Source organism: Clytia hemisphaerica, unplaced genomic scaffold (assembly GCF_902728285.1).
Source record: "Clytia hemisphaerica strain Z4C2 unplaced genomic scaffold, Clytia hemisphaerica genome assembly, whole genome shotgun sequence".
Taxonomy (NCBI): Eukaryota; Metazoa; Cnidaria; class Hydrozoa; order Leptothecata; family Clytiidae; genus Clytia; species Clytia hemisphaerica.
The window spans coordinates 233,530-251,243 of record NW_027104226.1 but is presented as its reverse complement, the minus strand read 5'-3'; the positions used below and the strand labels follow the sequence as shown (position 1 = coordinate 251,243).

The 17,714-nt window shown below is 36.4% G+C and overlaps 1 protein-coding gene across 1 annotated transcript; it reads right to left on the bottom strand.

The window, feature by feature from the left end:
* Positions 1 to 4,022: 4,022 nt before the first annotated feature.
* On the bottom strand, positions 4,023 to 17,523 carry LOC136815849 (heat shock 70 kDa protein 4-like). The gene is given in 14 exon segments (XM_067072300.1): positions 4,023 to 4,705; positions 6,198 to 6,359; positions 6,523 to 6,642; positions 7,037 to 7,438; positions 7,567 to 7,850; positions 7,957 to 8,326; positions 8,328 to 8,433; positions 8,690 to 8,850; positions 9,303 to 9,520; positions 9,917 to 10,016; positions 10,645 to 10,767; positions 11,182 to 11,322; positions 11,860 to 11,917; positions 17,331 to 17,523. Coding segments are annotated over 14 exon segments (2,568 nt in total). The 5' UTR covers positions 17,438 to 17,523; the 3' UTR covers positions 4,023 to 4,489.
* Positions 17,524 to 17,714: the final 191 nt, after the last annotated feature.

Sequence of the window (17,714 nt, the reverse complement as noted above, 5' to 3'; positions counted from 1 at the left end):
TCATTTGATTCAGTGAGGTTTTGGTCTCGACCGTGAACCTCTAACACACATGATAATACAATTGTTCAGGGCAAATGAAATCTTTCGATTTATCCAATTTGTCACGATATTGTAGTTAATTCCACGCTTTTCAGCAATCATTTGGCTGAGTCTCTGATAAAATTTTCTACATTCGCGTCCTTTACCTCCATTTGAACGGAATACAAGGGGCGTAAAGCTCCCATGCTCAATCTGAATCACACGCTCATTGTATGCCCTCTTCTTCTCTTTTTCGTTAATTTCGTGAGCTTTCTCGATATTCATATTTCCATAACGTCCGGCTAATGGGTTAAACACCCTTATATCGAAAAATGCCTTCTGATATGGAATCCAGAAATCCCTAGCACTCACATCCAATCTTGCTTCATTTGACTTTATAGAGCCTTTTGACATCTCTTCACCAGTGATCGTCTGAAGCGGAGGTTCAATTCGTACGTCCTTACAGATCTCAGTCAGAAGATCGGCGGTGATGTTTCTTAAGATGTTACGACGCAATGTAACAAAACCCCTTTCTTACAGGATAAGGCATGCTGAAGATCGAATCGTGCACCACATGAACATGTTTCGGGAAGTCTGCTTAGCGGTTTCCCGTAGCGTATCTTGATGAGATCCCAAAACACACCTTTGTCGAGTTGGTAACCCTCCTCTTTGAGTGGGAGAGTCGATAGCCAGATTAATGCTCCTTTCGTCGAGTTAATTTCGTGTAAGCGTTGCTGCGTTGTTGTCATGTTCTCGAACACGTGATCTGCCTTCGTTCGATGGTTTTCTCTGCGACACGCCTTGATGTTGTTCTTTATTTTTCGCTGTTCGTTTTGATCCAGATTATATGATCGTTCTTGGTTGGCTATGTTGTTAGCCAGAATTTGTGTCATCTCAATTGAGTTTTTGAACTCGTTCTTGGCGCGGTTCTTGGCTTCCTCAGCAAAGATAGGTATTCCCAGCCCACCCATGCTTGGTGGAAGAGAAAATAGCTTTCGTTCATTGCCTGTAGGCTGGATACCATCAGTGATGTTTGGTATGAATTCTGTTGTAATGATGTTATCGAGCTGGTGTACGTGATTTTATGCTTGTAGCCATTTATAAAGCATGCATAAAGCTTCATGTGGAGCGAATAACTTTGCAATGTTAGATAGCGTTCTGATTTCATTTGACCAATTAGTGATTTTCTCCATCATAAAGTCTCTGCGGAATTGAAGAGAGCCAACAACTGCGCCAAGATGTTTACGTCCATTTGTTGTGATTTTGATATCTGAACCAACGAATACAGTTTGAGCTAGGTCAACATTGTGAGCAGGTTTAACGATCAACCATGACTTTGAAGGTTCAGGAAAGTATCCATATTTAGGACCAAGTCGGCAGACTTCATCCCATATAATCTTAAGGCCAACCAGCTTGCCAACACCAGCAAGATTATCTGCGAATGCTGCAATCTTTACATCGGCTGAGATTGATTGGATTCTTTCGACACTTCTCAGGATCAAGGGAATTATAGCAATAGCATATATGAACATTGCTATGGGATCTCCCTGTGTGGTTCCCTCCATTGACTTGATTTCAGCACCACCAATGATGAACAATCTTGCTTGGTATTGGTAGCCGTTGGTGACAAACGTTGAGAGGGACGGACAAATGACTTTGGCATTATGGATGAACGCCATGCGGTTCACGCTGTTAAATGCATTTGCCGCATCGATGAGCAGAACAGCTTCGGTTTCTTCATTGGCAAATATTTGTCTGATTGCGTGAACAGCAGCTTCCGATCCAGTTTCTTGACCAGCGCAGACTTGAAGGGACCCAACACTTTGAAGGACATCGTCTTTAACGATGGAAGCAATGACCTTTCCAATAATACGTCGGAGTACTTCACCAACACCAATCGGGCGGATGCCAGGGTTTTTGTTCAACGGGATAAGACGACAGGCTAAGATTGGCTGAAGTGAATCTTCAGAGTGAATTTCTGTACAAAGAGTTCTAGCAAATCTCGCCAATGCTTTGCACAAATCAGTAGACTCTTGACCATATTGTTTGGATGTCAGCAATCTCTTCCAGCCATCTCCATCCATTCCAGAGGGTCCAGAGCCACCTTTAGTTCTTGCTGCTGCTTGACGAATTGCATCAGCATCGATTTCTTCAAAGATAACAGGATGGACTTCGATTGGTTTGTCTGTTAAGAGAACATCGTCTTCAGCTTGTTGTGGCTCAGGATGTTTCTGACGAAGTATCTCCAGTGTCTCATCATTCAAAGAGACGATACCATCGACCATGTTATCACTTAGAAGTTTGATGGCACCATTGACATTGCCCTTTGACATCCACTCAATGAATTTTTTCGATGTTGATTTTATCGAACTCACAGTCTTTTTTGGCGATTTTAGACGATCTTGAATCGTTGATCCTTCTTTAAGAAGATCAAGGATGAATCCTTCACTCTATTGTTTCATTCTTCTTTCCATACTGCTTTGTGGTCTTTCGACTTCGACTTTTTGGATGGCTTTTGAAGGAGAAGCGCTGGCATTATCATGATGGTCTTTAGGGCGATACTTTTCAGTGGCGAGTTCTCTACCCATGCATTGATCAGCCTGGTTAATTCGTGGATGTATTGTTTACCAGCAGCACCTTTTGGAAGAAGAAATATGTTTTTCTTCCAGTATACAATCTTCTCGTACGAATGGTTCACCTTTTTTACAAATGAATCACCATCACAACTTCCCCATTTGAAATCGTAAGGCTTCACTGGATCTGGCGCAGATGGTGGTGGATCAGGAGGTTTTTGGGGCAGCTTGTTGGTATCTGTTGTGGCTTGTTGAAGGACCTCGTCACTGATTGATGTCATTGTTGTGTTTGTGGTCTGAACCTTGGTCTGGACAGCATCTACTTCTGGCGGGGTTTTTTCCTTGCAAGCTTTTGACTGCATATGTCTTTTCAGCCCTCCAGTGGTTTTGCAAATTTGTCCACATTTTTCACATTTTATAGTTGTTGCGAGCCAGTCAGTCTATTTCAACTGACCTTCTGCACCCTTGACTACAGGCGTCTTTTCTTCGAGGTAATTGTTCGCCCTCTCACTCCGGCTACCTTGCAGCGGCAGTCTTTTCTTCAGGATTTTTCGACCTTATCTAGCACCTTGACCTGGGTTGAGTTGGTTGAGTTTCGTTGTTTTTGTGTTGAAACGGTTATTAATTTGTAGCTTACAGTAAGTAGTTTCCTTGTCAAGCAACTTTGTAAGAGAATCAGCTTTCTTTTGACTTTACAATCGCGTTCTTCTTTACATGTTTACTTCTGCGACATTTTTACTTCCGCCATCTTGAACCGTCAACCGTCATAGGTAATCTAAGGAACCATGAATTGTTGCTTTTGAATAATCACTCTTGTTCTTCCATGTACTAGTGTCTCTAGAATAGCACTCCGGACCAAATATTACATACTTAACCCCTTAATAGTACCTCATACCAAAACTAGAGCACAGAATTGAAAAGTCTCTAAAAGACGGACACTGACCCTGTCCACTGCAATTTTAAATCAAAGGGTAAGATGTCCCAAAAAGGGTTCAAGACTTTTAGATCAACTGTGGGTTTTTTGGTGGTCCTTGGACCCAGAAGGAACCATTGTGCCAAATTTCAGCCAAAAATGATTTTCAAGGTTAGGGCTTTTTTAGCAAATTCTATCAGATGGTTTTTAGTGCCATGCGTAGAGTATCAAAATCTGCTCAGAGATTACTTTTTAGGGACACTCTGAGATTTTCCCAATAGAGAAATGCCCATGCCTAAAGGATAAATTTGGCCAATTTTCAGCGAGGATTTAATTTTGTGGGTGGTAGGTAATCAAAATACTTAGTATCGCCAAACTTGAAGTCTGGAAGCCTGAAGTCTTGTGTCACTAAGACACAATCGGTCAATCCATCTTTGCATGAAAAGTAGAATTCTTGTGTTGCAAGTTATTAGCTAATGTTTTTGAGGAAGGACTTTGAGTTAAAGAAAATTGTAAGATTGTTAATACAAACATTTTATGATCTTTTTTGGAAGAGGTAGTACCATTTTAAAGGATTAAAAAATTAGTCAAATTAAAAAAAATCAAATCTAAGTATATATTTTATCAAAAACTGGTACAGAGCAGGATAGTTTTCTATTTGTGAAAACAGCATCTCACGGAAAAGGGCTCGTCGTGAACATGATCAAAGAAAAGTCATCACTGATCAAAGAAAAGGCATCTATCACAATTTTAGAATGAACTTGTTCATAAAACAGCAGACTCGTGATCTTGAAGAAAAATATAGTAGCAAATCAATCAATCGTTTGTTCCACTTGATCGACCTTTTGAATTTCCTAACGGTTAACAAAAACGGTGGGCAAAATAAACTTCTCGATTTATACAACATATAAATACAAATTCCTTATAAGTAATATCCTATTTTGACGCGAGAAACCAGACAAATAAAGAAATAAGACAAGAGTCTTTAATCGACTTCCATTCCCAAATCTTCAGATTTGCCTTCCGGTTTAGGAGTGTCTGTTTCCATGTTTTCCGTAGTTTGCGGTTGTTCCGTAGTTTTTTCGTTTTTCGTTTCTTCCGGTTTTGCTCCCTCTTCTCCTTCTTTTTTGGGTTCGTCTTTCGGTGGCTCCACTTTCGGTTTCGGTTTGTTGACGATAGGATCACAAAATGTTTGCATTAACTATCAAGAGAAAGAGACGGAAGGCTAAAATATTAGCTCTGTTGAGGTATGCTGTGGACCTGTGTGCTAAAGACATTTCAATATAAGGTAGGAGAGGTTCAGGGGGGGGTCAACATCCAGATACCAGACCCATAGCCGGGTGGTGGTGTCTTTTTTTCCTTTAAAAGTCTGAAAAGTCAAGTTGGTATTGATGGGGGTGGGTCCCCCTTTTTTTTGGAAAAAAGAGTTATCCTCAGTTGGTATTGACACCAAAATAGGGGGTGGGTACCCCTTTTTTTTAAATAATATGATTCAAATTTTAAAAGTTATCTTTTCACAAAATAAAAAAATAAAAATAAAAAATAAAAAATAAAAAATAAAAAAATAAAAATAAAAATAAAAAAAAAAAATAAAAAAAAAAAAAAAAATAAAATAAAAAAAAAAAATAAAAAAAAAAAATAAAAATAAAAAAAAAAAAAAAAAAAAAAAAAAAAAAAAAAAAAAAAAAAAAATAAAAAAAAAAAAAAAAAATAAAAATAAAAAAAATAAAAAAAAAAAAAAAATACCCCGGGGTACATATCAGTCTAAACAGGTTTCAATTGGATTTATTTTAGCATTTGAGTATAATGACTGTAAATGAGTAATAAGTATAAATGACTTTGAAGTTTGTTTATTTTGGACTTTTTCGATATTTTCAAGTTTTATTTTTGATCAAGCCTGGAGCAAAAACATTTTTTCTGTGATAGCATTTGGTAATAAGTGAATGAATTCTGTTCTAAAATTATGTACTAATAATAGCTTCTCCTAGTTTTTGCACATCAATTATATTCAGATAATATTGATTCAGATTGATTTTGCTAGCTTCATTGGGTTTGTTTTTATTATATTGTCAGTTTTCAGTCATTTTCTATTTTAGCATATGACATTTTTTGTGTTGTGTTGAAGAAAGAGTATTTCAAAAATGAGTTTTTTTGAAGTTTCTCTTAGTACCCTGTTTGTGTGGGAGGGGGATTCCCTTTAAACAGCTTTAAACTCAAATTTGTCAGATTGGTATTGGTACTAAATTAGGGGGTGGGTCCCATGATATTTTGTCAAATTCAAAAAGTCATGTTGGTATCGATACCAAATTAAGGGGGTGGGTCCCCCCTTTTTCTGAAAATTATGATTTTCAAGCTAGTATCGATACCAAAATAAGGGGGTGGGTCCCCCCTTTTTCTGAAAATTACAATTTTCAAATTGGTATCGATACCAATTTTGGGGTGGTGGTGTTAACTTAGCTCAAAAGGTCAAAATTCAGGTTTTTGGGCTATGGGTTGGTATTATAAATGTTGACCCCCCCCCTGAGAGGTTAAGAGAAACATCGAAGGTTCAGTTTTCAAAAGCGAGATCAAAGGCCCTAAATACGCTGGAGCCCAAATCTCTGGCAGTTACGTCAATGGTGTAAGTATCTTGTTATGTTCTGACATCACACCGTGTATATCAAGCGATCGCAAAATGTGAAAAAATTGGTTACCTTTTTCTCGGTTTCAATCTGTGAGGGATAGACAGGCGGGTTTTTCGTTTTTGGACACTTCCCCATTTCGTTCAGTTTTTCGTTGAACCAATTGAATTTCTCTTCCACTTTATTCTTCACTTTTTTCATTTCTTCCGCTTCTATGTGTACATATTTTTCATCCTAAAAGAAGAAGAAGAACGTGAACGGTAACAACTTGACAAAGAATTTTGATTGAGAAATGAGTACTAGTACATGGAAATTATTTTAAGTTCACATATAACATGGCACGGTCTGATAGCCTAAATATCTAAAGTGGGACTCTTAGTTGAGAGAAGTTTCTTACTTTGTTTTCATATTGTTCAAGTATCTTTTTATAGTGTGTCATGGCTTTTCCAAAGTTGTCAATTGCTCCGGGGATGGCTTGGTGTGCCACACAACGATCTTCCATTGGTTGACTTATTTTCTACAAAAAATTTAAATGAGTAATTTAGTTATTTTTAAAATTTTCGAGCTGTTTGGAAAACACAGGAATTTTTATGGTTACAAAATATAGCCTATTTTGTCCTAAAAAGACCAATTTTAGGGGTGATTTTTTAAATCCTCGTGTTTCACGGAATCTAATTTCGCAGATTTTTTAAAAAACCACTAAATTGAATTCCGCGAAAATTTCTTCCCTTAAGGTAAGAGTGATTCCAGTATATGTCAATCCTAACTTCAAGCGACACAAGGAGCTTTGAGGTTTGAGAGATTCCAGTGACTTTAAAAGAAGATGTTTTAACAAAACAAAACAGCCCATCAATAGTAATTCAATGACAAGAAGGATCCTTCAGAAACGATACACCGGTCACGGGTATTACCTTTAGTCCTTCCAATTTATCGATGTAAGCTTGTTTTTGAAGATCTTCTCCATCACCATACAGCCATGATTCTCCATCTTCCAATTGAACTGAAAATTCATCTCGTTGTCCTTCCTCAACATAATTCTCTAAATCACCGGACAGTTTATCCCTCATCGCATAAATATATTCCTCTAAATTATTTTTAGCATCAGCTCGTTCTTTTTCAACGCGGGCATGGAATTGTAACTCTTGTTCGATAGAAACGAGATTCGCTATGTCTTCAGCAGTAAGCCCTGTTTGGATTGGGTCAATTTTCAAATCAGTTGATTTGGTCAATTTCTTTGCTTTTTTCGCTTCTGGTTTCTTGACGTCGTCTGACTTGTCCTCTTTCTTGTCTGTGGTTGCTTCTTCAGGAGACTTCTGTAAAAAGGAAGCGCGATAAAGAGTTCAAATGAGCAAACAAGCCTCTAAAATAATTGTCTCTTTCTCCCCAAAATATGCGGATCACGAAGAGGTTATCATACTAACTACGATAAGTCAGTCCTTACTTTCGCTTGGTCTTGACCCTTTTGTTCTTCTTCAGTTTTACTTGGAGTTTCTGCTGATTCAGCAGGTTTATCATTATTTTCTTTATTATCACCATTGACAACGGGTGTCGAGGTATCTGTTTCCATAGGTTCCTCGATGGGAGCCTCACTCTGAGGTAATGTTTCAACCATGGTTGCACTGCAAACTGAGAAACAACCATTCTTATCGACACGTAGTTTTACTTTTACTTTAATTTTTTCGACTGAAGAGTCAGTAGCTGCCCCAGCGTTCACAATGAAATCACCTGAAAATGAACAAAATGAAAAAAATTAAGTCAAAAGTAAAACTAATACTGCTAAGAACTTTTGCGCCAAATTAGTCAAGTAGTGAAAAAGCTAAATTTATCTCACCGATTTCTCGATCAAGATGCGGGATGGCAACATCGTTCCTGTAGAAAGCTTTGAAGCAGAATGGTTCAGTTCTATGAGGGAAGGTGAGCAGTTTGGTGAAGGGGTAAGCGTGGTTTTGTTTGAATACTTCCATTTCTCCAGGATCTGCACCAGGTTTGACAGGATCCCATGAAATATTGATCGGATATTGCACTGCATCTAAAATTTCAAAATCTCTAACACGAACAGTATGCGAAAGCATGGCACATTGAACAGCGCATCCTCTTGCGACTGCTTCATCTTGATTTAACGTTGTCCTTGGAGATTTTCCAAAGACTTGTTCAATAGTAACTTTGAGTGCTGGTGTCCTGGTTGTACCGCCTACAATTTCGAACACTTTCAACATCCTCAGGCTTTAATTTTGCGTCATTGAGGGCAGTTAACATAGGTGCTTGGAGGCGCTCCAATAAATCCTGACTCATTTTTTCGAACGTTTCTCTAAACAAATAAATATGATTGGTTGAAGAATGCCCATTAAAAACCCTGACAAGTTGCTTGGAATAATGTAAATCAAAAGTAAGAGACGTTGAATAGGCGGATATCAATTAAATTCAGGCTATTTAGAGCCAGACTTTCTTTGCCTTTGTCTTCTTTGAAAATATCTAAAATCAATAATATTTGTTAATCCAAGTTTTTCAATTGCTCAAAACTGAAAAATGTTAAGTTTTGACTTAAAAGTGGAGGTACCCCTAACCTGTCGATTTTCGAGGAAACGTCTTTATCATCCATAAAACATTCGATAAAGAAAGGAAGTTCAACTGTGTTTGCACTTAATTGTTTCTTCAGCTTTTCAACTGCAGTCAATAATCGAGACCAGGCTTTTGGATTGCTTTTCGCATCAATCTTGTATTTCACCTTAAAAGAGAAAAAGTAAAATTCATTAGCGCTGTAACAAAATGTTGTTTGTTTCACGGACCAAGCTGCCAAAAGAAGGTAAAGTTAGCTTTCAAATATGGAATAGGCTTGGTATAATAATAATATGAAAATATAATTCATAAAATTCTCAATGACCGTGCTATAATTTTCAAAAGTTGCCAGTCAATAACAATTAAGTGGAATACGTTAATTTTAAAAATGAAATTTCCAACAGCATAAAAAACCAAAGTAATGCCAATTTTGAAGTCTGTTTGGCCTTTTTTATTTTTAGACGTTATTTACGGCCCAAATAATGTACAATCAAAATTAAACAGTGGTAGAGTAAGAGTCATTGTTAATTTAGAGCCCGCAAATAAAATTGGAAAATTATCCTGAAAGAGTAAATATGATTTATAAGTTTTTAAATAGACACAAAGTATGACTGAAAATACCTTAAACTCTTCATTGAAATGATTTGCTAATTTGTTGTCGAAATCACGACCACCAAGGCATGAGTCACTTGCTGTAGACAGAACTTTCATTTTTCCTTTGTTGAATTCAGCAATGCTGACTTGTAAAGAAGCGTGACCCATGTCAACAAAAGCAACATTTCTTGGTTTTTCTTCAGGAGCTGGCAAATCTTGTTTAAACAAACCGTAACCTAACCCAACTGAAAAAATAAAATCATATTTGAAAATCAAAAAGCCATGTCAGCATATAAAAATTTTAAAAACACACAGAAGTACACATTTTCTTTTCTAATAAATACAAAACTTTTCGCAAGACATTATTAAATATAGAATTGAAATCATGTTTGAAGATCAGAAGGACTAAATTGAAAAGTTTCACTTTTAAAGATAGCTAATTGGGTGATAATTCATGATATGCACCACTGCAACGACTTCACGAAATTATGCAACTTTTCTGTTTTTGTTCCATCCAATACGTCACTTTTTCTGTAAGTGACGTATTGGGTGGAAAATTTAAAAAGTTCTCAGAAGACTCTCCAGTGGTGCACATCATGAATAAGATTTTGCATCCAAGGTTTTGCTGCAAAGTTTCTTACCAGCAGTAGTTTCATTCATGAGTTTCAAACAATTTAGACCAACAATCTTGGACGAGTGTAAGACAGCTCGACGTTGAATATCCGTAAAATAAGCTGGTACCTATGAAACAAATAGTTTTTTTAACATTCATGTCTTAAACTTGCTATCATTTTTGTAATCATCAGGTTATTCAAGAGGTATCTTTGCAAAATTTGAGATGAGTTCCTTAAAATTTTTCTTGATAAAATTGGTAACAATTTAATGTTTAAAGACAGGGGGTCAAGCAATTAGAACAAGACACTATGCTAGTTAGTACCGTGGTTGTATACCTGTAAAACTTTCAAAAGTCAGTTAGTACTTGATGGAACAAAGTGACATTTAGGGTGATGTCAAATAGAAGATCTAGGTAAACAGTAAGTACAAATCAATACTAAGTTCTACATTTTTACCTTTTCTAGAAAGTTTTTCAAAGTAAATAATAAAAGGAATCAGAAACCCTCTTTAATTTCCTTTCTACAATTTCTTAAATTCAAAAGGGTGGTAGGGTGGCCCCTTTTCTAAAAAATCACATAGTAGGCATAATGTTTTGTACTAACCTCTTGACTCCCCTGTTTACGAAGACAGAAATTCAATCCAATACTGTTCGGGGCACATCAATAATAAAAGTTTGAAAGAGTGTTCTTAATAAAGGAGAATTTGTGACCACCCTTTTTTAGATACTCTATTGAGCTATTTTCTTAATTCTTACTGAAATGACACAATCCAAAATTTTAGTTTGAAGAGCAGCAGATGTAGTATCCCGCAAATGTGAAAGCAACATTGCCAATATCTGTACTGGAGTAAAGACTTTTTCTTCATTTCTGTATCGAACCTATAAAGAAGATATTATATTCATCAAAATTACAAAAATTGTTCACTCGTGATAAGGGTTATGTGTCTCATGTTTAGCAGGTTTACTAAGTTAGTACAGATATAATGGGATATATCTTTTGATTACTGATTTTATTTCATATTTTATCTTTATCAAATAAAAAACATGACAATGAACAATTTTTTTATGACTGGTTTCTACTAGTGTAAAAGTTGTTCCGCGGGAAGTTTTTTGAAATAAATTCAAAATATGTCAAAATAAACCTTGAGCTTTTTTTCTCAAATTACACTCAAACTCACGCGATTACTAGTACAAATTGAATGTTCATAAAAAATTAGATAAAAATTTGTACTTTCAAGAAATAATGATTCTCTTAGTAAATTTAATTTCTTATAAAATCAATGAAAATAATACCTGAATACCAATATCTCCATTAGGTAATTTTGTTGTGCTATATGGTAAATTAGGAAGTTCTGCTTGTGAATAAGCTTCATCATATTTGTGCCCAATCAAACGCTTGATTTGTGTTACTGTATTTTTCAAATTCATAGTGGTCTAGAAGTTTGAAGTAAAGAAAAATGGTTACTTCAATAGTGCTTTCTAGCTTATTCTATAGTGTCATTAAATTTAGGGGCTCAAATAGGTGGCTTTCTAGCTTGTAGTTGTATCATTTTGCAAGATATAGAAAAACCTTTGTTTTAAGTAGAAAAGGAACAAGAAAATCAATTAATTTACAGACAATTCAAAAACGCTTTTCATATACTTAAATGAGATAAATTTTCGCGGGATTAAATTTCATGGTTGAGCTCATCTGGGAAATTTTAGGATTTTGTGGGGACTTGATTTTGCGGTGGACGTTATCGGTAGACAATATTTTCATGTCTTTTTACTGCCAAATTATACACACTGATTATTGAAATACGTAATCAAATCTTGCGGATAAGATTTTTTTCCAAATTTCCATTGGGACTTGATTTGGGTGTCATGCAGAGCATGACACCCAAATCAGCGAAATCCAGGAAATTTAACCCCACCACAAAATTTTTTCCCATTAAAGTAATGTTGCAATAAACTGTAGCCCATAATGATTACCTGGTTTTTGGCACCAACTCCTGCAAGACGCTGAACTTCATTGAATGCAACCACTGCCCTGTAACAAAAAATAGCATATAACACAATTACAGAAGCTCAAAACCCGGGGGGGGGGGGGGCAGTCATGCAAATTGACCGACGGGTATGTGCGGCGGTTAAGGGTATGTTTTTCAAAATATCAGAAATGCACCAGGGGGGGCACGCAGTTACTACAAGACATGATGTGTAGTAAGTGCTTTTTCAACACTTTTTTTCAGGACCACCACCCTTTGCAGTTACTACACCTTGGTAGTAACTGTTTTCAGAAAAGATTTCCAGGTACCACCCCTGTTTTTGAGTGATATCATCAAAAACATGCTCGAAATTACCCTAAATTGCGATTATTTTTCAACCTAAAGCCATTTGTGCTAGATTTTCTTTTAATTTACTTGGTTAACAGCTGTTGAGAACATTTTAATGATAATTAGGGAAAGCCTAATTACAAAGTTGGGTCTGAGAAAAAAAAATTTTCGTCCATTTATAACAAAAATATTTTTTTTAACAAAGAATTTTTTCACAAAAAAATTCATTTTTTGTGAAAAATTTTGAAAGTTCTTTAAAAAGAATTAAAATACAAGCACTTACTACACCAAAAGTGCTAGTTTTAGTGTTTGGCACCACCCCCAAACAGCAGTTACTACACTGTGTAGTAACTGTTTTCATAACTTCTGAATACAGTACCACCACGGTAGTAAGTGTCATACTGTCTTGTAGTAACTGCGTGCCCCCCCCCTGAATGCACTGTAAGGGTGGACTTTTGATAAATGCACTGTAAGGGTGGAAATTTCAGCAAATCTGGGAAAAATTGCAAATTTTTGCTCGAAAATGTTGATTTTTTTTGCTCTAAAAGAGTTTAAAATTTGAAAAAATGCACTGTAAGGGTATGAATTTCACCGATTTTTTCCTTCACTGTAAGGGTGTGATTCTAAAAGCCAATTTTTTTGCCGCACATACCGTCAGTTGGTAAACCCACTGCCCCCCCCCGGGCTCAAAACCAAGACAAGCTCAAATATTATGATGATATTGATATTATCATGGATTGGTCACATGCTGACTGAATACTGTTTTACTGGTGGTACTGGGGTGAAGGTTGTGGATGTTTACTCTTAGCAAAGAAAACCAAAACAAACGACCCAATGTTTATGTTCTCTTTGCTTGGCAGCCCTCTCTCTATTCTAGTTCTAATTGGTAATCACATAATACGCTAACGTACATTATCATGATATTGAAAATAAAAAGTTATTAAAAATACCTAATAAAATGAAAACAACTAAAGCTAAAAGTGGCTGCAGAGAAGAAGTAGCGAGAAAGCGAAGTAGCGAGATATCACTGAAGCTGAAAGACACCACCACAAGGATGTAGAATAGTATGTAGTAAGCGAGAGGCTAAGATGTGATAATATAGACCTGAAAGACTTGTGATTTGATGAAGTTAATAAGATATAAAATATACATTTAAAATTTTATATAATATATAAATATGATTACTTAAAATTAAATATTATGATTCAGTACAGTTCAGTATTATGTTTAATATAAGCTAAAAAGAAAGGAGAAACATTAATAGTGAATAAATAACTTTTGCCTTGAATGCACGACCTAGCTGCTGAGCTGAATAGAAAAAGAGTAGAATTAGTGAGAGTTTGTGAGATTAGAGGATGATGACTAGATTGAGACTAGATACTAAGGCACAGCAGGAATAGAGCTAAAATAAAAAGCTTGAAATCAGGAGGAGTTGAGAGTGAGTGAAGGCAAAATGTAAACAATTAAAATAACACATACAAGTTAAGTGTAGTGCTCATTGACACCTTTACAAAAAGAATCATAATTTAACTCAGATATGAGATTCACGGGTAATTCATTCCACAGGCGGATGGTTGACGGGAAGTAACTGAATTCATATGTTTGAATCCTTGCGTTGATTGGAATAAGTTTAAGATGAGTGTTACGTGCACGAGGTGCAAGAGCGGATAAAGATTCAACTTTGCAATGAAGAATTTTATGCATGAATTTAACTTTATTTGCTGTCCTCCTGGTTTGAAGGGTTTTAAGTTCAAGATTACGAAGCATCAATGAGGGACTACTCATTTGCCGCCAGTCATTCGAGATGAAGCGTGCAGCTTTCCTCTGAACCATTTCCAGATTATAGATGTTGGAGGCTGAGTGAGGGTCCCATCAACTGATCCATATTCCAGGATGGGTCGGACATAGGTTTTGTAGCATTGAAGCTTTGTATTTGGGTGGCATGATCTGAGATTCCTTTGTATGAAACATCGAGTTTGGTTGGCTTTCTTAAATTAACAGTATAGTCGATATGGACATTCCAGGAGAGTTTTTTATGGATATACACACCTAGATATTTCGCTGAGTCAACAACTTCAAGTACTTGGTTGTGCATTGAATATGGTTGAATGATAGTATTACGCTTGTTGGTGATTCGTAAAACTTTACATTTGTCCGGGTTGAACTCCATTGACCATTCGTGTTCCCAATTCATGAGTTGGTTTAAGTCTTCCTGAAGGCTTATGGTATCATTAATTTAGTCAATGACTCTGTAAATGAGTGCATCATCAGCAAACAATCTTATTTTAAATTTAACCAATTCAGGAAGATTGTTTATGTAAACTAAAAACAGAAGAGGGCCGAGGACTGTGCCTTGAGGAACTCCAGAGATAACATTAGCTTTTTAACCTCACCGTTAACGACAACAGTTTGAGTGCGATCGGAGAGGTAGTTAGTGATCAATTCAAGAGTTTTACCCCTTACGCCATAATGATGAAGTTTTAGACAAAGTTTTTTGTGGTCAACTTTATCAAAAGCCTTTGAAAAGTCAAGTAGAATTGAGTCGATTTGCTTAGCTTCGTTCAGGGACTTAGCAAGGTCTTGGATGGTTGTTACAAGTTGTGATTCACATGACCGATGTTTCCTGAAACCATGCTGGCTATCTGTCAGAATGTTGGTGTTGTCAAGGTGGGTCATAATGTTGCTGTGTAAAATATGCTCCAACATTTTACAGGATATGGAGGTAAGACTGATAGGCCTGTAGTTACAGGCTTTGGATTTGTCGGTTTTAACCAGGTTTGAAAACAGGGGCAACCAGGGCATGCCTCCAGTCATCTGGGATGGAAGACTGTTTGAGTGAAGCTTGTATCACTAAGGTAAGACCAGGAGATATTTGGTCAGCAAACTCATTGAGAAATCTTGATATCTATCTATATATTTTGTACTAAAAGGTACTAGTAGTAATCTTATTTCAAGGATCAATATCAAAACTCAGATCACCGATGTTTTTTGCACCGCTCACAGTTTATTGTTAGATTAAACTCAATAAAGTTCGATTGATGTAATCAAATTTAATCAAACTTTATATTTTGAAGAATTTGTGAGTATTCGATTAAATTCGACAACCAAACATAGTCAAACATTAATTATTAAAGTTTCTAAGTAAAATCTTAATTATCATCCAAAAAAGTGCCTTTTTTGTCCAATATCTTTTAAATAGATAGTCCCAACCTTATGCCGCCTTCAGTAAAGCTTCCTATACCTTTTGTCCTTCAGAAAAACCAAAAATATTGGCCTTAATCGTTTGCTTTCAGTTCCTGTAGCCAATAGTGTGACCCCCTGTATTTCTATTTTATTTTGCGCGGGTTTTTCAATAGAGATGTCACATGACTCAAATCCCGCGTCTTATTGGACTAGAGAAAGCGAAAGTGAAATCGCACGATCTGATGGGATGAAAAAATTTCCAAGTGAACTGACACGAAAAATAATTCTCATTCTAGGGGTCACTCACATATCGATTTTTCCTGCAACTAACGTCATTGTGACGCTATCTGAAGAACCCCCCCACCCCCTTTCTTAGCGTCATTTACATAAATATACCAAAAATCGATGAAAGTAATTTTTCTTCTCTATTACAGATATTGATATTCCAGCCACATTGATTTTTGTGCTTCATTTCGCACAGTTTTAAAACAAGTAGTTTTGACTTATGACTTTCACATTTGTTTGTCCCCAGACAAACGGCTCGTTGTTTTGTCATATTTATGTAGACGGTCCGTCAGCGCGGCCCTTGTATATCAAAATACGACCCATCTATTTTTTATTGCGGTATCTCTGTTTTTATGATTAGGGAGATATTAACATATTCCTACAAACGTAACGGAAGGGTATTGGATATCATCTCTGTTATATTTTATGCGTTTGAATTAAGATGGCAGGTGTAGCGAAGGATGGAATACAAAATGTTACAGGTTTGAAAATCGATATTCTGTTGAAATTTCTTAGCGTCATAGGCTCTGACTCCCCACCCCCTCGCGTCACAATGACGTTAGTTGCAGGAAACATCGATATGTGAGTGACCCCTAAAACAAGATGTTGGCGAGAAAAGCACATCTTTTTTCTATTTTTTTTTTCTATTTGGTTGAGTTGCATGAGGCTTTAGAGGCCTATTCTCGCAACTATAGACGCTTACTAATGAGCGTCCCGTCAGCACCTTGAACTGACTACCCAATTCCCCTCACATGGCATGGGTTGACCCGGGCGAAGGAACGTTCACTTGCCAAGTGAACTGCCGTGAGTGGGAATCGAACCCTGGCCTCCTGCACAGAAGCCAAGGTCGACTACCACTATACCACTGCACCTGTGTGCACCTTTTGCTTTGATGAAAGGTTGTAAATTCTGTTTGATTTTAAGGTTTTATCTTATCTTATCTCATTTACTTTAATTAGTACAGTAGAGGCTTCTTCAATGTTTGGGGAAGGTAGGTCTATAAAAGTTAATTGTTTTTCAGTGGAAAAAAGTGTTTAAAAATTTTTTGTGCTCAAGGTTTATTTTTCTTCGCAAATTTTTGTCTTCAGTCTTAAATAGATGAACGAGTTATTTCACTGATGGTTATGATTTTTTCACAGAACATAGTAAAACTATTTTATAGGAACTTGGAATTTTTTACAGAATTTCAAAAAATCTGTTAGTTCTGGAGATATATTGAAAAGTTTAGACATCGGTAGTTCGCGTTTGCGTTCCCAAACCAAACGCATGACCACATGAATGTAGCTAAGGAATTTTTAAAATAACACAGCATTTAAAGTGAAACAAGATGGGGCAGCGGAGGAGAAGTAGTGATTGGAGGTTTTTGTAATTAGACAGCATGACAAAGGTTTGTTATATTTTAGCATAACAAAGACAAGCTTAGGAGGTAAGGTAAATTGCGTTTTGACTGCTTTTAACTATTTTTCTAATACAGAATAACTTCAAACTTGACTTCACTGTAGTATAACTGAGAGGATTTCTCAGACTGAAAATGTAAGATGTCTTCCCCCCAGTTATTGAAGGGATGTGTTTGACTGACATCAGAGGAAATAAGTTTTTGAAATTGTCTGCACATGGAATAAAATATTATAGTTTAGAGAATAATTTCAACTGTCGTCTTACGGGGTACATCTGTCAGAGTAGTCATTGGCGATCGTTTCAATACCACCAGATCTAGCAACAGCAACAAAGCAATTCAAATTGCCAATATCAAATCCAATAACCGACATATCCAATGTTTTTTAGTCAGAAGTCTTCTTCTGAAATTTAGGTAATTTTTTTAGTGACAAGGCCGAGAAAACGAAAGGATGTTGAATTTAGTGTGATTTTCTAGCTTGCTTTCGCTTCGCGAACATTCCCGCAGTGTCATTCGGGTAGGTATCAAATTAAAGTTGAACTTTCATCCAACAGTGTAATCGGTAACATGGTGCGAGCCATATGGCCTTACTTGTATTTTACTGACCTGAAAGCTTCGCTGCTCTTTCAAACGACGCCAAAGTAAAGATA